The sequence below is a fragment of the Oncorhynchus keta genome, chromosome 8, assembly GCF_023373465.1.
Source record: "Oncorhynchus keta strain PuntledgeMale-10-30-2019 chromosome 8, Oket_V2, whole genome shotgun sequence".
NCBI lineage: Eukaryota > Metazoa > Chordata > Actinopteri > Salmoniformes > Salmonidae > Oncorhynchus > Oncorhynchus keta.
In genome coordinates, this window is record NC_068428.1 from 10,988,959 (window position 1) to 11,014,827 (window position 25,869).

Below are 25,869 nucleotides of genomic sequence, written 5' to 3' on the forward strand. Positions count from 1 at the left end.
TTTACACCACTGAAAAAGGGCCTAAAATGTTATCACGATTAAAACATGTTTTTGTTTGTGATACAAGCATACAAAGTATATCAAGCATCCTTCCTACCAATTACAGTGCCTTGCAAAAGTATTCACCCCCTTGGCATGTTTCCTATTTGGTGGCATTACAACCTGTAATTTAAATGCATATTTATTTGGATTTCATGTGATGAACATACACAAAATAGTCCAAATTGGTGAAGTGAAACGAAAAAAAATGACTTGTTTAAAAAAATTCAAATTCAATCATTAAAGTGGTGCGTGCATATGTATTCACCCCCTTTACTATGAAGCCCCTAAATAAGATCTGGTGCAAACAATTACCTTCAGATGTCACATATTTAATTAAATAAAGTCCACATGTCTGCAATCTAAGTGTCACATGATCTGTCACATGATCTCAGTATATATACACCTGTTCTGAAAGGCCCCAGGTACTGCACACCACTAAGCAAGGGGCACCACCAAGCAAGCGGCACCATGAAGACCAAGGAGCTCTCTAAACAAAGTTGTCGAAAAGTACAGATTTGGGTTGGGTTATAAAAAATATCAGAAACTTTGAACATCCCACGGAGCACCATTAAATCCTTTATTAAAAAATGGAAAGAATGTGGCAACACAACAAACCTGCAAAGAGAGGGCTGCCCACCAAAACTCACGGACCAGGCAAGGAGGGTATTAATCAGAGAAGCAACAAAGAGACCAAAGATAACCCTGAAGGAGCTGCAAAGCTCCACAGCAGAGATTGGAGTATCTGTCCATATGACCACTTTAAGCCGTACACTCCACAGAGCTGGGCTTTATGAAAGAGTGTCCAGAAAAAAGCCATTGAAAGAAAGAAAAAAATAAGCAAACACGTTTGGTCAGAATTGAATGAATGATGGATGGTGCTAAATACAGGGATATTCTTGAGTGAAACCTGTTTCAGTCTTCCAGAGATTTGAGACTGGGACGGAGATTCACCTTCCAGCAGGACAATGACCCTCAGCATACTGCTAAAGCAACACTCGAGTGGTCAATGCAAATAGTCTGGGTAGCCATTTGGTTAGCTGTTCAGAAGTCTTATGGCTTAGGAGTAGAAGCTGTTAATACGCCTTTTGGAACTACACTTGGCACTCTGAGAAGCTGTTTAAACAGCATGATCATTCCACAGGGGCACCTTGTTCTGGGGACAATATAGGGCCTCTCTAAAATGTTCAGTTTGTCACACAAAACAATGCCACAGATGTCTCAAGTTATGAGGGAGCATGCAATTTACATGCTGACTACAGGAATGTCCACCAGAGCTGCTGCCAGATAATTACATTTTCATTGCTCTACCATAAGCAACCTCCAACGTCGTTTTAGAGAATTTGGCAGTATATCCAACTGGCGATACAGATCATGTGTATGACATTGTGTAGGTGAGTGGTTTGCTGATGACAACGTTGTGAGCAAACTGCCCCATGGTGGCGGTGGGGTTATGGTATGGCCAGCCATAAGCTATGGACAATGAACACAATTGCATTTTATCGATGGCAATTTGAATGCACAGAAGATACCTAGATACCTTGATGATATCCTTAGGCCCATTGTCCTGGCATTCATCTGCCGCCATCACCTCATGTTTCAGCGAGATAATGCATGGCCCCATGTCGCAAGGATCTGTACATAATTCCTGGAAGCTGAAAATGTCCCAGTTCTTCCATGGCCTGCATACTCACCAGACATGTCACCCATTGAGCATGTTTGGGATGCTCTGGATCGACGTTTACGACAGCGTATTCCATTTTCCGCCATGTATGAAGGTAAACGGTGGTCACACCAGATACTGACTGGTTTTCTGATCCACGCCCCTACCTTTTTTTAAAGGTATCTGTGACCAACAGATGCATATCTGTATTCCCAGTCATGTGAAATCCATAGATTAGGACCTAAATAATTTATTTCAATTGACTTATTTCCTTATATGAACTGTAACTCAGTAAAATCTTTGAAATTGTTGCATGTTGCATTTATATTTTTGTTCAATATATTTCCGGGCTACAATATCAACTGGAGGAACACTTAAAGCGACTATAACAGAGGAGCCCTTAATGCTACTGAGCGGAAAAATTGTTGCAGTTCAACATCATCCATTAATATTAAACAGAGAGAGATTAAACAATGTAATGTATGTGTGTGTTCACCGTATTGTATAGCTGCTGTTCCATTGTACACATCATCTTTGTTTGGGTGAAACGGCATGCATAATGTAAATATAATGGGATGTTGCTTTATGATCCACCTGCAACTTGCAATTTGTCAAACAGGACCTATTCTTCATGGAGGCTGTGCTATTCCTGGAACTCAGCCATGATTAACAGCTATGCTACAGTGCTCTCCAGCCACTAAATTACCTGGATTATTTGGCCATCATGTTTTTTTGTGCACTACTTTGTATTACTCTCCAAAAAATCTGAACCTGTCTTTCGACACAATATATGATGATGAAGAATGTGCCAGCTGGCTCAAATTGAAACTATTCAAATGGGACTGGATTTTATGTTTTTAGTTATATTCTGGGGAGTCATTGCCCAGATAATCATACTGAATCTGGGCACTTAGGTCTTTGAACGTATTGTTACCCCTACTGTATACTATTATACTAGGCCCAAACTACCATTGTGTGTCAAACGTAAACTACAGGCATGTATCTGGCTGAATAATCTGCCTAGTATGGCTTTATCTACAGTCATGCTCATTTCAGCACATGCTTAATATGATTGTATCCTTCCATACATTTAAATAACTATCTGTGCATCTCCCCAAAACAAATTGAAGATGTAGACCTATTTTAGGTCAATCGTTATTTTGCCTGCGTTTTGCTAAATGTCTGCTTAGAGTCTAGATTATTCAGTAACTTTTGATCAAAAATGACTTCCTTCAAAGCGAAGCAAATGTGATACTTCACAAATCAGTGCTGTAACATTGTTAACTGTGAAGCAAAAATAAACACAACTCATTAAAATCTTAAATCTTAAAAAGTTGAAAGATATTTTACTCAAATTGATGCTAGTTGTAAGGCACAAACACTGGCAGGTACACAAGTGGGAGGCTTTATTGCACTGCGTGGTCTGTTCGTTCTTAGTGTCGGTGCTGCCTCCCCTATTGTGTCCACCGCTGTCTCTAATGTAGCCCACGATGGGAGGGGATGTGGTTTTGTACTGACAGGCAGGTCACAGAGACCTTTTAGATGCATGTTAATCAATGGCCCACACAATGACACCAGTGGAGGATTATGAGGACTTGGCAAGACTCTTGGCATTTGCATACTGCGATTGATTTTGTTACTCTTGTTATTGGCTTCCATTTCTGCAAATGTTGTCGACCCCGTGGCAGTCTTCTGCCTTTATCTCGCCTGAGTATTGAGTGACATTGTTCACGTTGGCTTAGGACTGATTTGAATCTATGGCCCCTTGTTCATCCAAACTCCACACAACCGTATAGAGACTCATATTATCTGAAATCATTGCCATAAACAAAAGGGACTAGGAACCCAGGTACAGTTGAAGTCAGAAGTTAACCTTAGCCAAATATATTTCAACTCAGATTTTCACAATTCCTGACATTTAATCCAGTAACAATTCCCTGTTTTAGGTCAGCTAGGATCACCACTTTATTTTAAGAATGTGAAATGTCAGAATAATAGTAGAGAGAATGATTCATTTCAGCTTTTATTTCTTTCATCACATTCCCAGTGGGTCAGAAGTTTACATACACTCAATTAGTATTTGGTAGCATTGCCTTTACATTGTTTAACTTGGGTCAAATGTTTCAGACAGCCTTCCACAAGCTTCCCACAATAAGTTGGGGGAATATTGGCCCATTCCTCCTGACAGAGCTGGTGTAACTGAGTCAGGTTCTGCCCACACTTTTTTATAGGATTGAGGTCAGGGCTTTGTGATGGCCTCTCCAATACCTTGCCTTTGTTGTCCTTAAGCCATTTTGCCACAACTTTGGAAGTATGCTTGGGGTCATTGTCCATTTGGAAGACCCATTTGCGACCAAGTTTTAACTTCCTGACTGATGTCTTGAGATGTTGCTTCAATATATCCACATACGTTTCCGTCCTCATGAAGCCATCTATTTTGTGAAGTGCACCAGTCCCTCGTGCAGCAATGCACCCCCACAACATGATGCTGCCACCCCCCGTGCTTCACGGTTGGGATGTTGTTCTTCGGCTTGCAATCCTCCCCCTTTTTCCTCCAAACATAACAATCGTCATTTTGGCTGAAAAGTTATATTTTTGTTTCATCAGACCAGTGGACATTCCCCGAAACGTACGATCTTTGTCCCAATGTGCAGTTGCAAACCGTAGTCTGGCTTTTTTATGGCATTTTTTGAGCAGTGGCTTCTTCCTTGCTGAGCGGCCTTTCCGGTTATGTCGATATAGGACTCGTTTTACTGTGGATATAGATACCTTTGTACCTGTTTCCTCCAGCATCTTCACAAGGTCCTTTGCTGTTGTTCTGGGATTGATTTGCACTTTTTGAAATTGCTCCCAAGGATGAAGCAGACTTTTGGAGGTCTACCATTTTTCTTCTGAGGTCTTGGCTGATTTCTTTAAATTTTCTCATGATGACAAGCAAAGAGGCACTGAGTTTGAAGGTAGGCCTTGAAATACATACACAAGTACTACATCCACAGGTACACCTCCAATTGACTCAAATTATGTCAATTAGCCTATCAGAAGCTTTTAAAGCCATGACATAAGTTTCTGGAATTTTCCAAGCGGTTTAAAGGCACAGTCAACTTAGTGTATGTAAACTTCTGACCCACTGGAATTGTGATACAGTGAATTATAAGTGAAATAATCATTCTGTAAACAATTGTTGGAAAAATTACTTGTGTCATGCACATGGTAGATGTCCTAACCGAATTGCCAAAACTATAGTTTGTTAAGAAGAAATTTGTGGAGTGGTTGAAAAACGAGTTTGAGTGACTCCAACCTAAGTGTATGTAAACTTCCGACTTCAACTGTATATCTGCAAAGTACAGTATATGCACATCTGTTGCTCTGGTTTTACTACATAGAAGGTATGGTCCGGTTCAGGATCTGTAGGGATACTGATGAGAATCCAGGTTTCCACTTATACACTTAGGCAAATCCAGGTAAGATCATGATTAAACTCACCTCTGAACCAGTGGTCTGATAAACTTGGAATACTCAAATACACTAAAGGTAAACCCATGTTTCCTATTCCAGTGTATATGGGGCTCAGGAGTGTGTGGGTGTTTTTTAAACCGTTGGAACAATGAGGTGTTTTGACTCTGTTACAGTATCTAGAGAGTCCAGTTTCTCTCTGTAGTTTAGTTTCTGCTGTTCTACTGAGATAGTAGAGGCTATAATTGCTTTGTTGCCTTTGTTTATGGTGCGGTTATTGCTAATGTTGTTTGTAATTGAAGAAGCGGGCCTTCCAGAGGTCCAGATCCAGCTGTGAGATTGAGGCAGGGTTTTAGGGCCTTGCAGATCCATCACAGCCCCAGCTCTCTACCTTCTCTCCACACATGCACGTGAACACACACACACTGACAGACACAAACGCAGGCACCCGTGTCCACACACACACACACACACACACACACACACACACACACACACACACACACACACACACACACACACACACACACACACAGGCAGCCTGCCAAGCCCTTGCCAATACCCCTCAACACAGCACCAATCCCTGTGATAGATTACCAGGAAAAATCCCTGTCTCACTTGCCCACTAGATTTGCAATCTTAGGTCTCCCTTCTCCAGAGTACAGAGGCGTAGGGATGCAGATGTAATTGGGAGACACACAAGTACAGGAAATCAACATACACAAATGATCAGTATTATGTTTATAAGGACTCCTTGTGAAAGATAGTAGACGTGTGTCTTTGGTCGCTTGTACTGTACTGCCACACAAAGACATTCGACATGCACACACTCGCACACACCCTTCAGCGTTGCAATGCATCTTTCTTTTCGCGCCTCATCTGTCTAAGTGGACTGTTGACGTCAGCAATGATACGTAGTGCAATGAAAGGTACCATATTCATTATAGGGTATGCACAGTACGAACTTGCTAAAAGAATACCAGCACACACCTGTATACGGAGTGCCCTGCTCTTTCAGAAGAACATGAGTCATTGAATAAGATGTTCTGTACTGGTGATTTGTGTCTCAATAGAGCCCCACAGTGGAGGTGTCATAATACCCATTAAATCTAGCGGTCAAACAGGGGAATGGTTCCAATCGTTTTTCCACCATTCATTTTTTCCATAGGGAATTTTAAAAACACTTCAAAATAAAAGCTGTGACTCCCGGGTGGCGCAGTGGTTAAGGGCCACCAGAGACTCTGGGTTCGCGCCCAGGCTCTGTCGTAACCGGCCGTGGACCGGGAGGTCCGTGGGGCGACGCACAATTGGCATAGGGAAGTATTGGCCGGTAGGGATATCCTTGTCTCATCGCGCACCAGCGACTCCTGTGGCGGGCTGGGCGCAGTGCACGCTAACCAAGGTTGCCAGGTGCACGGTGTTTCCTCCGACACAGCGGCTGGCTTCCGGGTTGGATGCGCGCTGTGTTAAGAAGCAGTGCGGCTTGGTTGGGTTGTGTATCGGAGGACGCATGACTTTCAACCTTCGTCTCTCCCGTCTCTCCCTTCGTCTCTTGCACAAGACAGTTCACATAATTGTCATTTTAAAGAAATGTAGCCAATTTATTCATTACTAAATATACCTAAAATTAGATAGCTTATCCAAAGATCCAAAATATTTTTACCTTTGCCTCGATTCGAGCAGTCTCGTCCAGATCATCATGGCATTTGTAATTCTTTATGATTAGCAGTTAAATAGCATTTTATTATTGGGGGATAAACACAGGTGAATATATTGATAACTTTCACCTTGTCTAAGAGAGATTTAGACACTTACCCGTCACGCCAGGTTAAGCCTACACGAAACAGCCCTTATTTTAAGTGTTTCTAAAATCCCCTATGGGAAAAATGAATGGTGGAAAAATTATTGGCACCATTTCCTTGTTTCACTTCACAAATGAAATTGGAAATTAAGGTTTGAGTGCAATTTGCCAAACTTCCCGCTGAACAGAACACAGACTGGCTGTGACTGACTGGCAGATGATTCTCAAAGACTCAATAGTGGAGAATATACCATAACTCAGATTCAGACATGGCATGTGATTGCATGCTGGCCTGCAAATCCTAAGTGGATAGACTTCCCGGAATAGGCAGTCTTTTGGGTTTTTGTTTCAGTCACCCTATGTGCTTCCGTTTACTTTCGGTAATACAGGATGTTCTGACCTCAACCTTGTTTTGCATGTTGACTTTGCATTCTCAATGGCCACTAGACCAAACTGCCATAAACAATTGTATAACCTCAAACCAATGCTACTCACTTGGTCATTGTGTAGCTTGAGTGCTACTCTGATTCATATTAACCACTAACATCACAACAGTAGTGTGGCATTGACGTCAGTCCCTTTCACTATGCCTTTTGAACCAGCAGTTCAGTGACAAACACTTCTCAATTCTCAACATATTTGGAATGGTTTGTATGAAGAGAATAGGATATAGGTTACCTGTTTTCACTGACCCACAGAAGACCCCTGTGAGAAGGAAATATTGTCTGTATTAGGAACATTTCCAGTGAATGCGCGCTGCTATTCTTTATACATTGTGCACAATGTGCTTTTACCCCACGAACCTGAAAATAGTGATAAGATTTGAACATTATCTTAGTAGTTGGTGATAAATGCACATGCAAAAGTGAAAAGAAAAGGCACTCTCGTTGTAGCCTATTTTATGTGGTGATTGTTATTATTTCAGTCGCCAACCACTGTCGTCACATACTAGATTCAACCAAATGCTTTGTGTGAATTCTACATAATTTCAATCCAGCAATTACATTTTCCTTTCAAGACTGTGTTACTTTAAGCTCTGTAAATATTTTAAATACAGAAAGCCCTGGCTGCTTGAGAAAGCGTCCATAGTTAAAGCTGCCTCCCTTACACTGGCAAAGAGATTTACACCGCTTCTTGGCACATGAAAGGAGGCTCATTTTGTATTCACAGAACCTGCTTCTGTCATTCAGTCTTTGAACTTCCATTAAGCAATTTATCACCATGCAATTCATTTAATTTTCCTAACCCTTGGGAATGATGCTTTTTTTCTTCCCACTGCTTCCGTAGCATTTACATTAAATACGTATGCGCACTGACCACAGTGACTGACAACAGCGCACTGACCACAGTGACTGACCACAACGCACTGACCACAGTTTTCTTGGGTTGCAAAGACACCGGTAGTTTACTAAAGTTACCGGAATCTGCAGTAATTTTGGTAATTAACAGAAAATCTATGGCAATCTATCATAACCTTAGCAATTTATACTTGAATAACTTTAAAAATATGTATTCATATACAGTGGGGCAAGTAAACTATTTAGTCAGCCACCAATTGTGCAAGTTCTCCCACTTAAAAAGATGAGAGGCCTTTAATTTTCATCATAGGTAAACTTCAACTATGACAGACAAAATGAGAAAAAAAATCCAGAAAATCACATTGTAGGATTTGTAATTAATTTATTTGCAAATTATGGTGGAAAATAAGTATTTGGTCAATAACAAAAGTTTCTCAATACTTTGTTATATACCATTTGTTGGCAATGACAGAGGTCAAACGTTTTCTGTAAGTCTTCACAAGGTTTTCACACACTGTTGCTGGTATTTTGTCCATTCCTCCATGCAGATCTCCTCTAGACCAGTGATGTGTTGGGGCTGTTGCTGGGCAACACGGACTTTCAACTCCCTCCAAAGATTGGCTAAGGGGTTGAGATCTGGAGACTGGCTAGGCCACTCCAGGACCTTGAAATGCTTCTTACGAAGCCACTCCTTCGTTGCCCGGGCGGTGTGTTTGGGATCATTGTCATGCTGAAAGACCCAGCCACGTTTCATCTTCAATGACCTTGCTGATGGAAGGAGGTTTTCACTCAAAATCTCACGATACATGGCCCCATTCATTCTTTCCTTTACACGGATCAGTCGTCCTGGTCCCTTTGCAGAAAAACAGCCCCAAAGCATGATGTTTCCACCCCCATGCTTCACAGTAGGTATGGTGTTCTTTGGATGCAACTCAGCATTCTTTGTCCGCCAAACACGACAAGTTGAGTTTTTACCAAAAAGTTATATTTTGGTTTCATCTGACCATATGACATTCTCCCAATCTTCTTCTGGATCATCCAAATTGTCTCTAGCAAACTTCAGACGGGCCTGGACATGTACTGGCTTAAGCAGGGGGACACGTCTGGCACTGCAGGATTTGAGTCCCTGGCGGCGTAGTGTGTTGCTGATGATAGGCTTTGTTACTTTGGTCCCAGCTCTCTGCAGGTCATTCACTAGGTCCCCCCGTGTGGTTCTGGGATTTTTGCTCACCGTTCTTGTGATCATTTTGACCCCACGGGGTGAGATCTTGCGTGGAGCCCCAGATCGAGGGAGATTATTAGTGGTCTTGTATCTCTTCCATAAAAAGCAGAGCATCTCTTTATTACGGACAGACCTCTCCCCATCTTTACAACCATTGAATCTATATGTTTTGACCATGAAGGTTTACAATCTAAGGTAACGCCAAGTAATTTAGTCTCCTCAACATGTTCAACAGCCACACCATTCATTACCATATTCAGCTGAGGTTTAGCACTTAAGGAATGATTTGTACCAAATACAATGCTCTTAGTTTTAGAGATGTTCAGGACCAGGTTATTACTGGCCACCCATTCCAAAACAGACTGCAACTCTTTGTTAAGGGTTTCAGTGACTTCATTAGCTGTGGTTGCTGATGGGTATATGATTGAATCATCAGCATACATGGACACACATGCTTTGTTTAATGCCAGTGGCAGGTCATTGGTAAAAATACAAAAGAGTAGAGTGCCTATAGAGCTGCCCTGCGGTACACCACACTTTACATGTTTCACATTAGAGAAGCTTCCATTAATGAAAACCCTTTGAGTTCTATTAGATAGATATATCTGAATCCACAATATGGCAGAGGTTGAAAAGTCGGGTTATGGTTTAAAGGTTATGGTCAATAATATCAAATATCAAAGGCTGCAATGGCAGCTCCCACAATCTTCTTATTGTCAATTTCTTTGATAATAAGTTAATAAAGTAATTTTCATGGGATAAACAAGATGGCTAAATTTGCTTGCCATTTATAGTGGTGATGACTGTAATCCGGCTGACAACTTTACCAGGACGGGGACTTGACAATGTCAAGCTCTTTCCCAAGCCTAATCTCTGATGAAGCAAGCTAAATGGCGCGTTTTGTGGATAGGCTACCCTCACTTATAGGCTACCCTCACGTATCTGATAATACATGATCAATTGATGTTTACTGATCATGAAAAGGATCATGATGGAGCTAAATGTGGAATAATAGGAAATGGGTAGTTCTGACTATGATCTTCAAAAGGTGATGATTTTAAAACCAAATAGTTATAACTTTTATTTATCTCTTTATTGATAATGACCTATTATATTATATAATTTACACGCGATAAGGCCACACAGAGTGCCAGTGAAGGATATACTGCTTCTCTGAGACCAGGCCACAATCCCTGTCATTCCCGTTAAATAAAGACGGAAATACAGAGGGCGGAGTGGGTTGGTGAGTGGGTAACCCTCCTCGACCATCCGTTTCTATTGACCAATGTGCAATCACTGGAGAATAAACTGGATGATCTACATTCAAGACTATCCTACCAATGGGACATTAAAAACGGTAATATCTTATGTTTCACCGAGTTGTGGCTGAACGACGACATGGACAATATACAGTTGGCTGGGTTTTCCGTGCATCGTCAGGACAGAACAGCAACGTCTGTTAAGACGAGGGGTGAGGGTGTGTGTCTATTTGTCAAAAACAGCAGGTGCACGATGTGAAATATTAAGGAAGCCTTGGGTATTGCTTGCCTGAGGTAGAGTGATAAGATGTAGACCACACTGTCTATGAAGAGAGATTTAATCTATAGTTTTCGTAGCTCATTGAGTGCGGCACTAAGACCGCACTCAATGAGCTGTATAAGGCCATAAGCAAACAAGGAAATGCTCATCCAGAAGCGGCGCTCCTAGTGGCCGGGGACTTTAATGCAGGGAAACTTACAGTTGAAGTTGGAAGTTCATATACACCTTAAACGGAGTTAAATGTATTTGGTTTTCACAATTCCTTTATGCCACGCACAGAGACGCATGCAAAGCTCTCTCTCACCCTCCATTTGGCAAATCTCACCATAATTCTATCCTCCTGATTCCTGCTTACAAGCAAAAACTAAATCAAGAAATACCAGTGAGTTGCTCAATACAGAAGTGGTCAGATGACTTGGATGCTACGCCACATGACTGTTTTGCTAGCACAGACTGGAATATGTTCCGGGATTCATCCAATGGCATTGAGGAGTATACCACCTCAGTCACCAGCTTCATCAATAAGTGCATCGACAACGTTGTCCCCACAGTGACCGTACATACATATCCCAACCAGAAGCCATGGATTACAGGCAACATCCACACCGAGCTAAAAGCTAGAGCTGCCAATTTCAAGGAGCGGGACACTTGTCTGGATGCTTAAAATAAATCCCACTATGCCCTGAAACGAACCATCAAACAGGCAAAGTGTCAATACAGGACTAAGATTGAATCCTGCTACACCGGCTCTGATGCTTGTCCGATGTGGCAGGGCTTGCAAACTATTACGGACTACAAAGGTAGACCCAGCCGTGAGATGCCCAGTGATGCGAGCCTACCAGACAAGCTAAGTGCCTTTTATGCTCGCTTCGAGGCAAGCAACACTGAAGCATACATTAGAGCGCCAGCTGTTCCGGACGACTGTGTGATCACGCTCTCCGTATCCAATATGAGCAAGACCTTTAAACATGTCAACATTCACAAGACCAATTACAAGGACGTGTACTCAGATCATGTACTCAACAAATGAAAGTATATTCTTCAAAGTATCTAACTTTGCCTTGATGATATATTTGCACACTCTTGGCATTCTCTCAACCAGCTTCATGAGGTAGTCACCTGGAATGCATTTCAATTTACAGGTGTGCCATGTTAAAAGTTAATTTGTTGATTTCTTTCCTTCTGAATGCGTGTGAGCCAATCAGTTGTGTTGTGACAAGTTAGGGGTGGTATACATAAGATAGCCCTATTTGGCAAAGACCAAGTCCATATTATAGCAAAAACAGCTCAAATAAACCAAGAGAAGTGACAGTACATCATTACTTTCGGACATGAAGGTCAGTCAATGCTGACATTTTTTTAAGTTTCCAGTAATATACCCTCCCTTTGCAACCCTTGTTTTGTCTTTAAAGTTTCAAGCCTTTCTCATCTCTTACACCTAACTGGACCAAAACCATTTTCCAGTACTACATTCAAGCTGGGGAAAGTGGCTTTTATTGAATGTATTTCAATATCATAGTGTTTCCTCCTGTTAACATTTTTTTTATTTTTCATTTCAGTCGCCCCAGCCATCCACGAGATGAAAAGCCATGGAGTCGGCCTGGGACGCACAGCTCTGCTGAGGTGTGAGGCTGCAGCTGTACCCACACCATCATTTGAGTGGTACAAGGGAGAGAAAAGGTTAGAGAAACAAATTGCTCTGCATCATTTGCCATGGAAATAAATGTTATTTGGGTTCATAGAGTTGGATGCATACTTGTTGCCAACCATTAGAACTCAAGTAGTTCCATTGGTTCGACCCATTATGCAATGAGGGTATAGCGTGTTCTGAAACATCTTTGACTTCTTTACACATGACAAACATCACCATATAGTAAATGTGTTAACAATGTTTTAGTCTGGCACTAACTGTCTCTAGTCTGGCCCTGGAAAGTATAAATAATAAATAATCCAATAAGAAAAGTCATGTTGACTTCGTCCTCACCTTGCATTCTAATGAAATGTTTGCCTAGCTCATCATTGAGCTAGAAACATTCTCAGCACATACATCAATCAGTGTAGATTCAAGTGGCTGTTCTTGAATTTAGAAACCAAATTACTCCCATTACCCATCATTTACCCACTCCTAGTGAGCACAATTTCAATCATCAGTTCACACTGTGCTAATTGTAATTATAGGGTGGATTCAATTTATTTAAATTGCTAAGGAGGCACATTGCCATGATTGTAGTGTTTACTTAATCCTAAACCTAGCTCTACGTTTGAGCCTTTTAACACGAAAAGTCATTTTTTCTTGACACATTGGTAGTTATAAAGAGGTCTTAAAGACATTATGGATGTGTGCTCTCCATTATGGTAGAGCATGGATGTTTCTATATGCTAGGCAGCACTCAGTGTTCCCAGATGTTAAGTGCCACCACAGTACATTTAGCTGTGTGTGGATGTCACTATAGTATGAATGTAGTCATGCCACTGGTTTGTCTGCATCGGAAATAATGAGACAGTTTTGACAGTAAAATCTTTCTTTTGAGGCTTCACTGTTCATGGTGTTGAAAGAGAAACGCGTTTGCTCTGACAGAGACAGTGATGCTTGTTTTGTGGCGTTCTGGAGGAGAAGCAAGCGTGCTCCCAGACTCCCACCGAGATTATCAGTGAATGTTCAACTAACATTTGAGGAAATCGCAGTGGGAGAGAGAACAACAGATGCTCAGAGATTTGCTGGACATAAGGTCACACGTAGCGTTTCAACTATGAGTGCCACTGTGAGCCAGTCAAACTACGCAAGTGCACATACAGGAGGCCATTGCGCTTCCAAAATAGGAGTCGTCCCTGTCTTCTCCCTGGACATTTTCAATATTTTAGGTCAATTAATTTAAACAATGGCTAAATTGTAGATCATATCTTAGGTATCTCATCCTACCTCCTCAGATTGTTAATAGTATGCACGAGAAGGGAAAAAAACTAAAGAAACTGATTAGAAAGGAATAATGGTGATGCAATTATACATGAATGCCAATAATAAGTGACATGCTTCTAGTTCACTTACTCTTAGGGTTATCTCTCTATCACGCTGTGGCAGTCCTTCAAAACAACACTCAAAGACTTAAGCCCAGCGAAAGGATAAATGGATGTGTTGAAGAGGATGATGAAGTACTGTAGAGACCCTATTTGAGGTTGATAAATATTTTCTCCCTCCTTGACTCACCTCTTCCTACTTGACATTTTCAGAAAAGGAAAGCTTTATTTGTAGTCCGTTCTATTTCAGGATTAACAAGGGACAAGGGATTGACATCAAGAACCTCAGCTCCAGATCAGTCCTCACAGTGACCAACATGACAGAGGATCGCTATGGTAACTACACATGTGTCGCTGCCAACATCCTGGGAAGGGCCAACGCCAGTGTGCCTCTCATTCGTAAGTAGCCTGGATGTGTCTATGTCGTTGCTGACATGGGCCTTTTCTGTGGGGGCTCTTGCATTTTGAAACAGTATGAAACATTGCTTGACCTCTTCCTTTCTGCCGGTGCAGATGTATTAATTTTGTCATTCATTTTTGTGTATTTTTATATGTTAAAGGATATACGTGTGTATATGCTTGTGTGCGTGTGTGTCCACACACATCAAGCAAGCTGCAAGGAAGCAACAAGGAAAGAGAATATTTACTGTAAAAACATTTTTGATCAAGTAGATGATGTAGAAAATTCCATTTGATATGTTCAGCAATGAAATATTAGCCGGTACATTTCAATTATTCAATAGTTTGTGCAGCTTCCTCTAATAACAGTGTCCTTAACAGACCAAACCCTGCTCTACAGAAAGATACCCTTATAGGTGGTGAATGCCAAGGGAGTGCTTGAGTCTCCTGTTTGTGCATGCACAAAGAGCCACATCAAAGGCTGTGTGAGATCCTCAAATGGAGGGATCTTAATGTGACGACGCTGTAGAGGCCTCAAAGGCAGACTGAGTGGCAACAGGGCCCCAAAATAGACAGCCAGGCAGCTTCCTGTGTTCCCTCAGAACTGTGCTCTCTCTCTCTCTCTCTCTCTCTCTCTCTCTCTCTCTCTCTCTCTCTCTCTCTCTCTCTCTCTCTCTCTCTCTCTCTCTCTCTCTCTCTCTCTCTCTCTCGTGCGCGGGCGCTTTCACCCTCTCTCTCTGATAAACACTAATGGAAGAGAGGCCAAGCAATCCCTGCAGCACGACACAAAACCCGCACATAAACACACACAACAAACCAAGGAGTGAATTTGCCGTGGGTGACTTTAAATTGCTATCCTAGTAACAGTCAATAGGTATTGATGAGGTGGAGGAGGGGAGAAATTAATATTTAATCAAGAAGTGCCCATTGGGTTACATTTATTGAGGCAACAGTGACAATATGGGTTCATGTGTTTGGGGGAAAACTTGTGAAATTGTGGGCTGTTGCATTGGGCCATCTTTTGCTCATCCATCGTTCCTGTTTCTTTCTTTGGGTACATTTTCTGTTTTGTTTGGTTCTTTTAATCACACGCAAGGGTTGAAACTTTACACATCAACTTATAAACCTATTAATTTGAAACTTAAATTATATAATAATGTACGTTGCTCAAGTACAGACCTTAACCTCAAACTGCAGCTATATACACCTTGGTGAATTAAGGCAGGATGCATAGTACTTTTAAGTGCAAAGAGAACATGAAAAAGGTGTCAACCTGCACCAGTCTTCCTCAGTGTATTTCCAATGACAGATGGTTTGGTTGTGTTGGGAAAGAGGGGTGAGTATCAATATCTGAGCTTTGGGCTTGTATGTCATTTTGTGTCTTGCACACAACTTTTTTCACTGATTTCTATCTAGTCGGTGGGAGTTGTGGGATTGTTGTGTCCCAACTGTGCTGTTAAAGTGGTTGAGTTCGTTTGTCCAAGTCTTTGTCAGAATGTGTGGGTTCTTTGTTTCCCTGGAGTTTTCGTTTACTCAGGGTCTCTGCTGCAAAGAGTTGTGAGCCTCCCTGGCATTTTAGACACTCAAGCTTTCGACAGGGTACTCACCACGCTGATACATCATATCCAATATCCACTCTATTCAACTTTTTTTAAAACTCAAGACCGTCTTTCAGAATGCCTGTCTTATATTATACACCATGCACTGCTGCATCACGCTCTCGTGTATATAGTCTCCATAAAAAAAAGAGTGTGTGTTTCATGTCACAGAAGTGAACCTTTCCAAAATGATGCACAGATTTAGTCCCCCTTTCCCCGAACGATTCAGAGGACTCCTCTAGCTTAATTGGTCAAGCGATTATCCCCTGCCCACCTCGGCTTAGCTCTGGAGGACCTTTGCAGTCTAACCCCAACCTTCCTCCTTTTGGCTATTGGCCAAAAGGAGAAGAAGCACACAGTAACGGCTTCTGCACCTGAAAAACCTCCTCCTGGCAGCCATGTTGAACCAGGACTCCACTAGCTGGTGGGCTAATAACTGCCTAGTTTGTTTTTCATGCTTATCAATCACCGCCCGGGTTTGTGTCGTCTCTCCATGTCTCCTTGTCTGTTATTGTTGTTGTTGTCATTGTTATTAGTGTTGTTGTTTGCAGTCACCATACTGTGACCACACCTCAGTCATTGAGCATAAAGGGCCAGACACTTGTACCAAATCGTGGTGGATATGATAGGAGTTTATGCCTATAAATAATGTCATACAAAGTGCCTTCAGAAACTACTCATACCCCTTGGCTTGTTCCAAATTGTGCTCTGTTACAGCCTGATTTTAAAATGGATTAAATCCTTTCCCACACAATGCCTCATAATGACAAAGTGAATTTGTTGTGGGACATTTCTGCTAATTTATTGAAAATTAAATGCAGAAATATGTATACTGATTTTACTGAGATACAGTTCATTTAAGGAAATCAGACAATTGAAAGGAATTCATTAGGCCCTAATCTATGGATTTCACATGACTGGGCGGGGGCACAGCTATGGCTGGGCCTGGGAGGGCATAGGCCCACCCACTTGGGAGCCAGGCCACCCACTGGGGAGGCAGGCCCAGCCAATCAGAATTTTCCCCACAAAAGGGTTTTATTACAGACATAAAAGCTTCTCAGTTTCATCAGCTGTCCAGGTGGCTGGTCTCAGACGATCCCGCAGGTGAAGAAGCTGGATATGGAGGTCCTGGGCTGGCGTGGTTACACTCGGTCTGCGGTTGTGAGGCCGGTTGGACGTACTACCAACGACATTGGAGGCGGCTTATGGTAGAGAAATTAACATTAAATTATTTCGCAACAGCTCTGGTGGACATTTCTGCGGTCAGCATGCCAATTCCACACTCCCTAAAAATGTGAGACATCTGTGGCATTGTGTGATAAAACGACACATTTTAGAGTGGCCTTTTATTGTCCCCAGCACAAGGTGAACATGTGTAATGATCATGATGTTTAATCAGCTTCTTGATATGCTACACCTGTCAGGTGGATGGATTACTGTAAAACCATTTTGGATGGATTTACATTATATTATTGTTCAGAATAATTTACATACACTACATGGCCAAAAGTATGTGGACACCTGCTTGTTGAACATCTCATTCCAAATCATGGGCATTAATATGGAGTTGGTCCCCCTTGTGCTGCTATAACAGCCTCCACTCTTCTGGGAAGGCTTTCCACTAGATGTTGGAACATTGCTGCTGGGACTTGCTTCCATTCAGCCACAAGAGCATTAGTGAGGTCAGGCACTGATGTTGGGAGATAAGGCCTGGCTCACAGTCGGCATTCCAATTCATCCCAAAGAGTTGGGGTCAGGGCTCTGTGCAGGCCCATCAAGTTCTTCCACGCAACAAATATTATGGCTGAACTCAAATGTGCTGGTTGATAAAATACCTGTATTTATGGGAAAGATGTTTGAAAGGGGTATTTTGTTCTGAAATGATATTGTAAATTGGAATGGTAGAGTTCTGGCCTTCATGGAGTTCAGAATTGTATTGGAAGGTCTACTCAATCCAAGAGTAGATCCAAAAATAGATCCAAAAATAGAGGCAGGTGGCAGCGGGTGGAGGTAGGGAACTGGTCTGTCAGCCCAATATAAAGGATCAAAACTGGCAGAGGATTAAAGATAGCATAAATAGGAAAGTATACCAGTTTCATTTGAGAACCAGGATGTTGACACCTGTGCCATACAGATTGCAAAATAGTTGGGAAGAGATTTTTGATGTACGATTCCATGGTACAGAGTTTATGAGTGTATACGTAAAACAACACAGATTTAAGACTTTGTGCTTTTCAGCTAAAATTATTATATATTCTTCCCACCAACCAAATGTGAAATATTTGGGGGATAAAATCATCGAGGCTCTGCAGATTTTGTTGTGAGGATACAGAATCAATAGACCATTTACTTTGGTGTTGCCCTCGGGTAGCCTGTTTCTGGTCTCAGGTTCAGGGATGGCTGAAAAGCATAACATTGATCTAACATTTACCCTAGAAATAGTACTGTTAGGAGATCTGGAGAGACCGGGTCAGTCAATTACTAATATACTGATACTCTAAGTAAAAGTATGTATCTTCAACTCGCAATCTGTGGATTCTATTTGATTAGATAGATTGAAATTGTACGTTAAACATCACAGCATAGTTGAAAGATATGTGTTGCGTAGAAACCTGAAGTGAGTGACCAGCAGAGATAGATAGGATGGGCTGAGGGAAGCTGAGGGTTGGGATGTGGAATTGGAGACAAGTGGGAGTGGAGTTGCTGTGCGGGAGATAGAATGATAGTCAAAGATATATATATATATATATTTTTTAAGTAAAAATTAAACATAATAAAAAGTAAGTTTGAATGACACTGAGGGGCAGTGTTTTTACAACTAATGCCGGTTTGCCTGAGGCTGATGCCGTGCAGGTGTTTGTACACATGCACATACACACACTCTCATTCAAATAAATGCGTACAAGAACACACTCATACATGTAATAGTGCCAGACATGCACACAAACGTATACAGTTGGCATTATGTGGATATATTGAAGCAACATCTCAAGACATCACCCAGGAAGTTAAAGCTTGGTCGCAAATGGGTCTTCCAAATAGACAATGACCCCAAGCATACTTCCAAAGTTGTGGAAAAATGGCTTAAGGACAACAAAGTCAAGGTATTGTAGTGGCCATCATAAAGCCCTGGCCTCAATCCCATAGAAAATGTTTGGGCAGAACTGAAAAAGCATGTGCGAGCAAGGAGGCCTACAAACCTGACTCAGTTACACCAGCTCTGTAAGGAGGAATGGGCCAAAATTCACCCAACTTATTGTGGGAAGCTTGTGGAAGGGTACCCTAAACATTTGACCAAAGTTAAACAATTTAATTGCAATGCTACCTAATACTAAGTGAGTGTATGTAAAGTTCTGACCCACTGGGAATGTGATGAAAGAAATAAAAGCTGAACTCATTCATTCTCTCTACTATTTTTCTTACATTTCAAATAAAATAAATGTATATAGCCCTTTGTACATCATCTGATATCTCAAAGTGCTGGACAGAAACCCAGCCTAAAACCCCCAAACAGCAAGCAATTCAGGTGTAGAAGCACGGTGGCTAGGAAAAACTCCCAAGTAAGGCCAAAACCTAAGAAGAAACCTAGAGAGGAACCAGGCTATGAGGGGTGGCCAGTCCTCTTCTGGCTTTGCCGGGTGGAGATTATAACAGAACATAGCCAAGATGTTCAAATGTTCATAAATGACCAGCATGGTCAAATAATAATAATCACAGGCAGAACAGTTGAAACTGGAGCAGCAGTACGGCCAGGTGGACTGGGGACAGCAAGGAGTCATCATGCCAGGTAGTCCTGTGGTATAGTCCTAGGGCTCAGGTCCTCTGAGAGAGAGAAATAAAGAGAGAGCATACTTAAATTCACACAGGACACCGGATATGACAGGAGAAGTACTCCAGATATAACAAACTGACCCTAGCCCCCCGACACAAACTACTGCAGCATAACTACTGGCGGATGAGACAGGAGGGGTCAGGAGACACTGTTGCCCCATCCGATGATACCCCCCGGACAGGGCCAAACAGGAAGGATACAACCCCACCCACTTTCCCAAAGCACAGCCCCACACCACGAGAGGGATATCTTCAACCATCAACTTACCATCCTGAGACAAGGCCGAGTATAGCCCACAAAGATCTCCGCCACGGCACAACCCAAGGGGGAGGGAGTGCCAACCCAGACAGGAAGATCAGATCAGTGACTCAACCCACTCAAGTGACGCACCCCTCCTAGGGACGGCATGAAAGAGCACCAGTAAGCCAGTGACTCAGCCTCTGTAATAGGGTTAGAGGCAGAGAATCCCAGGGGAAAGAGTGTAACCGGCCAGGCAGAACAGCAAGGGCGGTTCGTTGCTCCAAAGCCGTTCTGTTCACCTTCACACTCCTGGGCCAGACTTCACTCAATAATATGACCCACTGAAGGGATGAGTCTTCAGTAAAGACTTAAAGGTTGAGACCGAGTTTGCGTCTCTCACATGGGTAGGCATACCATTCCATAAAAATTGAGCTCTATAGGAGAAAGGAAGTGTGGTTCGAATGGTTGAGGGACAGCTATTAGGGAACTGTGGGGGATCTTGGAGGGTTCGGGTTCACATTTTTTGGCCTGGTGGGAGATCTGCCAAGCATGCCCTTGAGCAGGGCATTGACCCTGGATGCTTCTGTGTGTCGCTCTGATTGGGAGTCTGTTGGATGCCTGATATGATGTAGTTGTTGAGCGGCTTCACTGCAAGTGTATTGTATGTTTCGGGTATTCAATAGAAAATACAACACATTTTTTTTTAAATAACAATATAAAAAAAATACGTAAAACATTCTACCACACTAATCTCCACACTAATCTCCACATTTCTGCATGGACCTCGCTTTGTGCACGGGGGTATTGTCATGTTGAAACATGAAAGGACTTCCCCAAACTGTTGCCACAAAGTTGTAAGGACAGAATTGTCTAGAATGTATGCTGCAGCGTTAAGATTTCCCTTCACTGGAACTAAGGGGCCTAACTCAAACTATGAAAAACAGCCCCAGACCATTATTCCTCCTCCACCAAACTTTACAGTTGGCGGAATGCATTGGGCAGGTAGGGTTCTCCTGGCTTCTGCCAAACCCAGATTTGTCTGCCGGACTGCCAGACTGGGAAGCGTGAGTCATCATTCCAGAGATGGAATGATCCAATGCTAGTGAGCTTTACACCACTCCATCCAACGCTTGGCATTGTGCATGGTGATCTTAGGCTTGTGTGCGGCTGCTCTGCCATGGAAACCCATTTCATGAAGCTCACGACAAACATTTCTTGTACTGATGTTGCTTCCAGAGGCAGTTTGGAACTCAGTAGTCAGTGTTCCAGCCGAGGACAGACTTATTGGAGAGCTGGCATCCTATGACAGTGCCACGTTGAGCTCTTCAGTAAGGCCATTCTACTGCCAATGTTTGTCTATGGAGATTGCATTGTTGTGTGCTCGATTTTATAAACCTGTCAGCAACCGGTGTGGCTGAAGTAGCTGAATCCACTAATTTGAATGGGTGTCCACATACTTTTTTAAATATATAGTGTAAGTTTTCACATCCCTGAGTCAATGCCCCCCACCCCCCCATGCTACTAAAGGAAATTAAACTGATTGAGAATTAGGTTTACTTCTTTGGTTTGCTCCACTTCCAAATGTTAAACCATTTCAGTAGAGGGAGGGAATTGTTTTCTTTAAGTGGCTAATAACTCACTTCTTGTATAAATGTTTTGGCCATTTTAACCCCCAGATTAATTTACTCTGGTTGTGTTCGTGGTCCAGATTCCCTGTGGAGTAGCACATGGGACTGGAGACTGACTGAGGAAAGAGGCTGAAAATGCAAATAGCCGTCTTTGGATGACTGAGCCCCGTGGAACCCCCACATAAGATGATATGCATGCTAAGCAGCATTAACAAGGAGAAGAATAACAAATTATGTGGTTCATAAATAAATAAAATAGTAACACCTGCTGCCATATCATTAAAGAGGAAAAACAGTTAAGATAGCCTCAAGAAATATTCACGCAATGAATGTGGCTGTGCATGAAAGACGGATGATGTAATCATGTCGTGGCAGCTTTGGTTGGGCTCAGTCGGAATTGCAATTTAGTAAATTGGTGATTTTTTTTCATAATTATCATGACCTTAGTTTTGATTCGATAATCAACCTTCAGCCAAAGCTGAACAAGTCTATTTAAAGATATTCATTTGTTATTCTAAGAACCACTCTAAGAACACAAAGCAAATCGCATACAACTCCCCACTAAATTAATCTGGGCAGCTCTGAATTGTGTGAATGTTACTCATTTTCTGCCGTCATTGTTCTGTGAAGACAAGAGGATGTTTTATTACAGTGTAAGATGAAATACCCCGCTGCATAATGTGTTTTGTCTTGCAAGTGAGTCCTGTATAGAGGTCACTCAGCATACACAAGAATGCTTTTTGATGGGATACATTGTGTGAATGTGAGAATGTAGCTAACTCCCAACCTCATTGAGGATATAGGAGGGAGATTGCATGTCAAAGGATATCATACTTTGCAGTAATGGAAGAATGTCTGAGAGAGCTGAGAATGGGAGATGATTCAGTAGTGGATTCGTGCTCAAGTATTAATCAGATAATGCTGCTGCTTGAAAAAAGCCTGTCCTCTGATATCCACTACTGCACTAGTTACCCCAAAATACATTTTAAAAACACTGGTTCACACCAATATAGTCAGAAAAAGAGTATCATTGTAAATTTAATATATGGCTCTTTACACATATTCAAATGTAAAGCATATCGGACTTTTAATTTTTGTTTCTTCTTTAGGAGCCCTTCTAGTTCAGATACTTGAAAAACTAGCAAGGAGGCTAAGGCCTGAAAAAGTTGAAAGAGCAATTGGTGTCTCTCCATTTGCCCTGAAATTGAAATGTATATATTGAGTGCCCATGTAACTGGATTAAAATGGAAAGTGTAAGTAGGCTCCGCACTACATTTACATTTAAGTCATTTAGCAGACGCTCTTATCCAGAGCGACTTACAAATTGGTGCATACACCTTATGACATCCAGTGGAACAGCCACTTTACAATAGTGCATCTAAATCTTTTAGGGGGGTGAGAAGGATTACTTACCCTATCCTAGGTATTCCTTGAAGAGGTGGGGTTTCAGGTGTCTCCGGAAGGTGGTGATTGACTCCGCTGTCCTGGCGTCGTGAGGGAGTTTGTTCCACCATTGGGGGGCCAGAGCAGCTCTTGCATGTCCTAGATATCATTGCCCGCTTATCAAGTAGAAAGAAAATAACGTGGCAGTCTTTTTTACGTACAATACCAGTCAAACATTTGGACACACCTACACATTCGAGTTTTCTTTATTTTGACTATTTTTAACATTGTAGAATAATAGTGAAGTCATCAAAACTATGAAACAATACATATGGAATCATGTAGTAACCAAAAAAAGTGTTAATCAAATCACAATATTCTTTTGAGAGAATGCCAAGAGGGTGCAAAGCTGTCATCAAGGCAAAGGGTGGCTACTTTGAAGAATCTCAAATATAAAATATATTTGGATTTGTTTAACACTTTTTTGGTTACTACTTGATTCCATATGTGTTAATTCGTAGAATAAGAGTGAAGACATCAAAACTATGTAGGAAATAGTAAAAATAAAGGAAAACCCTTGAATGAGTGGGTGTGTCCAAGCTTTTGACTGGTACGAAGGCAGCGTAACCACAATAATGGCTGCCTGAGTTTCCTCTCCCCTGTGGAACTTTCTGGGGGTATTCATGTCTGCATTTTGGGATTATGGTGAGGTCTACATTTGAGTTTCTTTCAGCACAACATACAGTAATCTTGTTTCTCACCTCCTACCAAATTCTATTTGACAAAGCAACCATCAAACTTAATGATCCATATGTAAAAAGGTGTTTTCACATAGAGTCCTCTTTAACCCTATCAGTCCTGAGACTCCAGCAAACATCGGCATTTAATTTATCTGACTTTAATTTATCTGCCTGTCCATCCCTTTATATAGCCTCACAATGAAGTATTTTACCCCCAAAAAATTCAGCACAACCAGGGATACAAGTAGAATACAAATCTGATATAAACAATTGCATTCATGAGTTATATTGACAAATCTCAACAACAAACAAAAGGTCAGCCAAAACAAAAACCTGATAAAAGATGAATTTACACTACAGTTCAAAAATCTGGAGCATCAGCATTTTTGGGTTCGATTACAGGCTCAAAATGGCCAGAAACACAGAACTTTGTTCTGAAACTCGTCCAAAAAACTGCTCAGTGGGAAATTAATATTCAGCTGATACATGTCTGTGTTTGTGATTCTCAGCTTTTATAGATAGCTTTTAAAGTGTGTGAAGCATAAGTTTTTACTTACCAATGTAACAACACAGTATCGTCAAAGACTTAGTAACTTAGTTGTCGTCACGATCTGATTACCTATAATTACAAAAAGTTATGTTTTTGGGTTATTACATATTTATCAAATTATTTCTTCTTAACTACCCCCAATGCACTGTTTCTCAACGTCATATGGAGGATATACTCTGTCCTACCACGTTCATATGCTAACTCTGTAGCTAGCTCAAGCTGGCTAACATTAGCCACTAGCCATGCTAGCATTTAATTACATTCCACACCAAGTGTTGGCGTTGGTGAGTTACAATCCACCAATCACGAGAAAGTGTGATGTAAACAAGGAGCAGACAGGTTCTGTTTTGGTTGTGTTCTGTTAGTTATGTTCTAGCTGGTCTCCAGTAGTTGGGCTCTCGCTTGCCGACCATAACAGGGGTTGTTGTTCACTTTTTCTTTTTTGAGCAGTTTGAACTCTAAAAAGGAACTCAGACTCCTCAAAATAGCCCCCAAAGCTAACGGAACTGAGACCATCTCGAGAGGTGGTATGAGTTCGGTTTGCTTCCCCATTTTAAGGGCAAGTTGAACAAAAAAACTCCCCAGGTTCGCTTGTCATTATTCCCGCACCACACACTAGACTACTGCAACACTTTTTCCCATGCCATGACACCTCACATTGGTGCCACAAAAGAGAGAAGATGATGATGTGCGAGATCGTGGAAAAAACATGTGCAGTTTCTGGATATTGATTAACGATGCATAGAAATTCCAAAAAATGTGTGGAGTTTTGTACTGACACAATTTTCAGATTATTTGTTTGCATTACGTGATCTATAGGCTGAGAGCTTCCTAAGCTGTTTTTTGTGGGGCTTGAATAGTGTGAGAAGACAACATATTTGGTGAGAATCACAACATAGGTTACACAAGTAAGGTCCTTGCTATCCGGGATCCTTGGGACGTACCAACTCTGAAGTTACTCCATTGAAGTTGATCTTTAAAATGGTAAGGGTTAGGTAAGGGTTATGCTTAAGGTAAGTTAAGGGATTAAGGTGAGGGACATTCCAAGAATCCACAATAGCACTAATCAAAACATCTATGTTACGTCTTTTAATTATTTTTTATTTTTTTATTTAACCTTTATTTAACTTGGCAAGTCAGTTAAAAACAATTTCTTATTTACAATGACAGTCTACCCCAGCCAAACCCGGACAACACTGGGCCAATTATGCTTGTATGCTGGTTGATTGAAATCTGTGGGATATCAGACTATATACCATGGATATGACAAAAACATTTATTTTTACTGTCCTAATTATGTTGGTAACCACTTTATAATAGCACTAAGGCACCTCGGGTGTTTCTGGCATATTGCCAATATACTCCGCGTTGCGTTGTGTCTTAGAACAGCCCTTAGCTGTGGTATATTGGCAATATACCACACCCCCTCGGGTCTTAATGCTTAATGATACCATGGAATTGTTGAATAC

The 25,869-nt window shown here is 41.6% G+C and overlaps 1 protein-coding gene across 3 annotated transcripts in view; it reads left to right on the top strand.

Moving 5' to 3' along the window:
• The window catches only part of negr1 (neuronal growth regulator 1), a 339,493-nt gene that overhangs the window by 220,720 nt on the left and 92,904 nt on the right, over positions 1-25,869 (top strand). For all 3 annotated transcript variants that reach the window (XM_035774610.2, XM_035774612.2, XM_035774611.2), the window contains exons 5-6: positions 12,575-12,695; positions 14,281-14,429. In XM_035774610.2, coding sequence (XP_035630503.1) covers positions 12,575-12,695; positions 14,281-14,429 — 270 coding nt within the window. The remainder of the gene's footprint in view (positions 1-12,574; positions 12,696-14,280; positions 14,430-25,869) is intronic.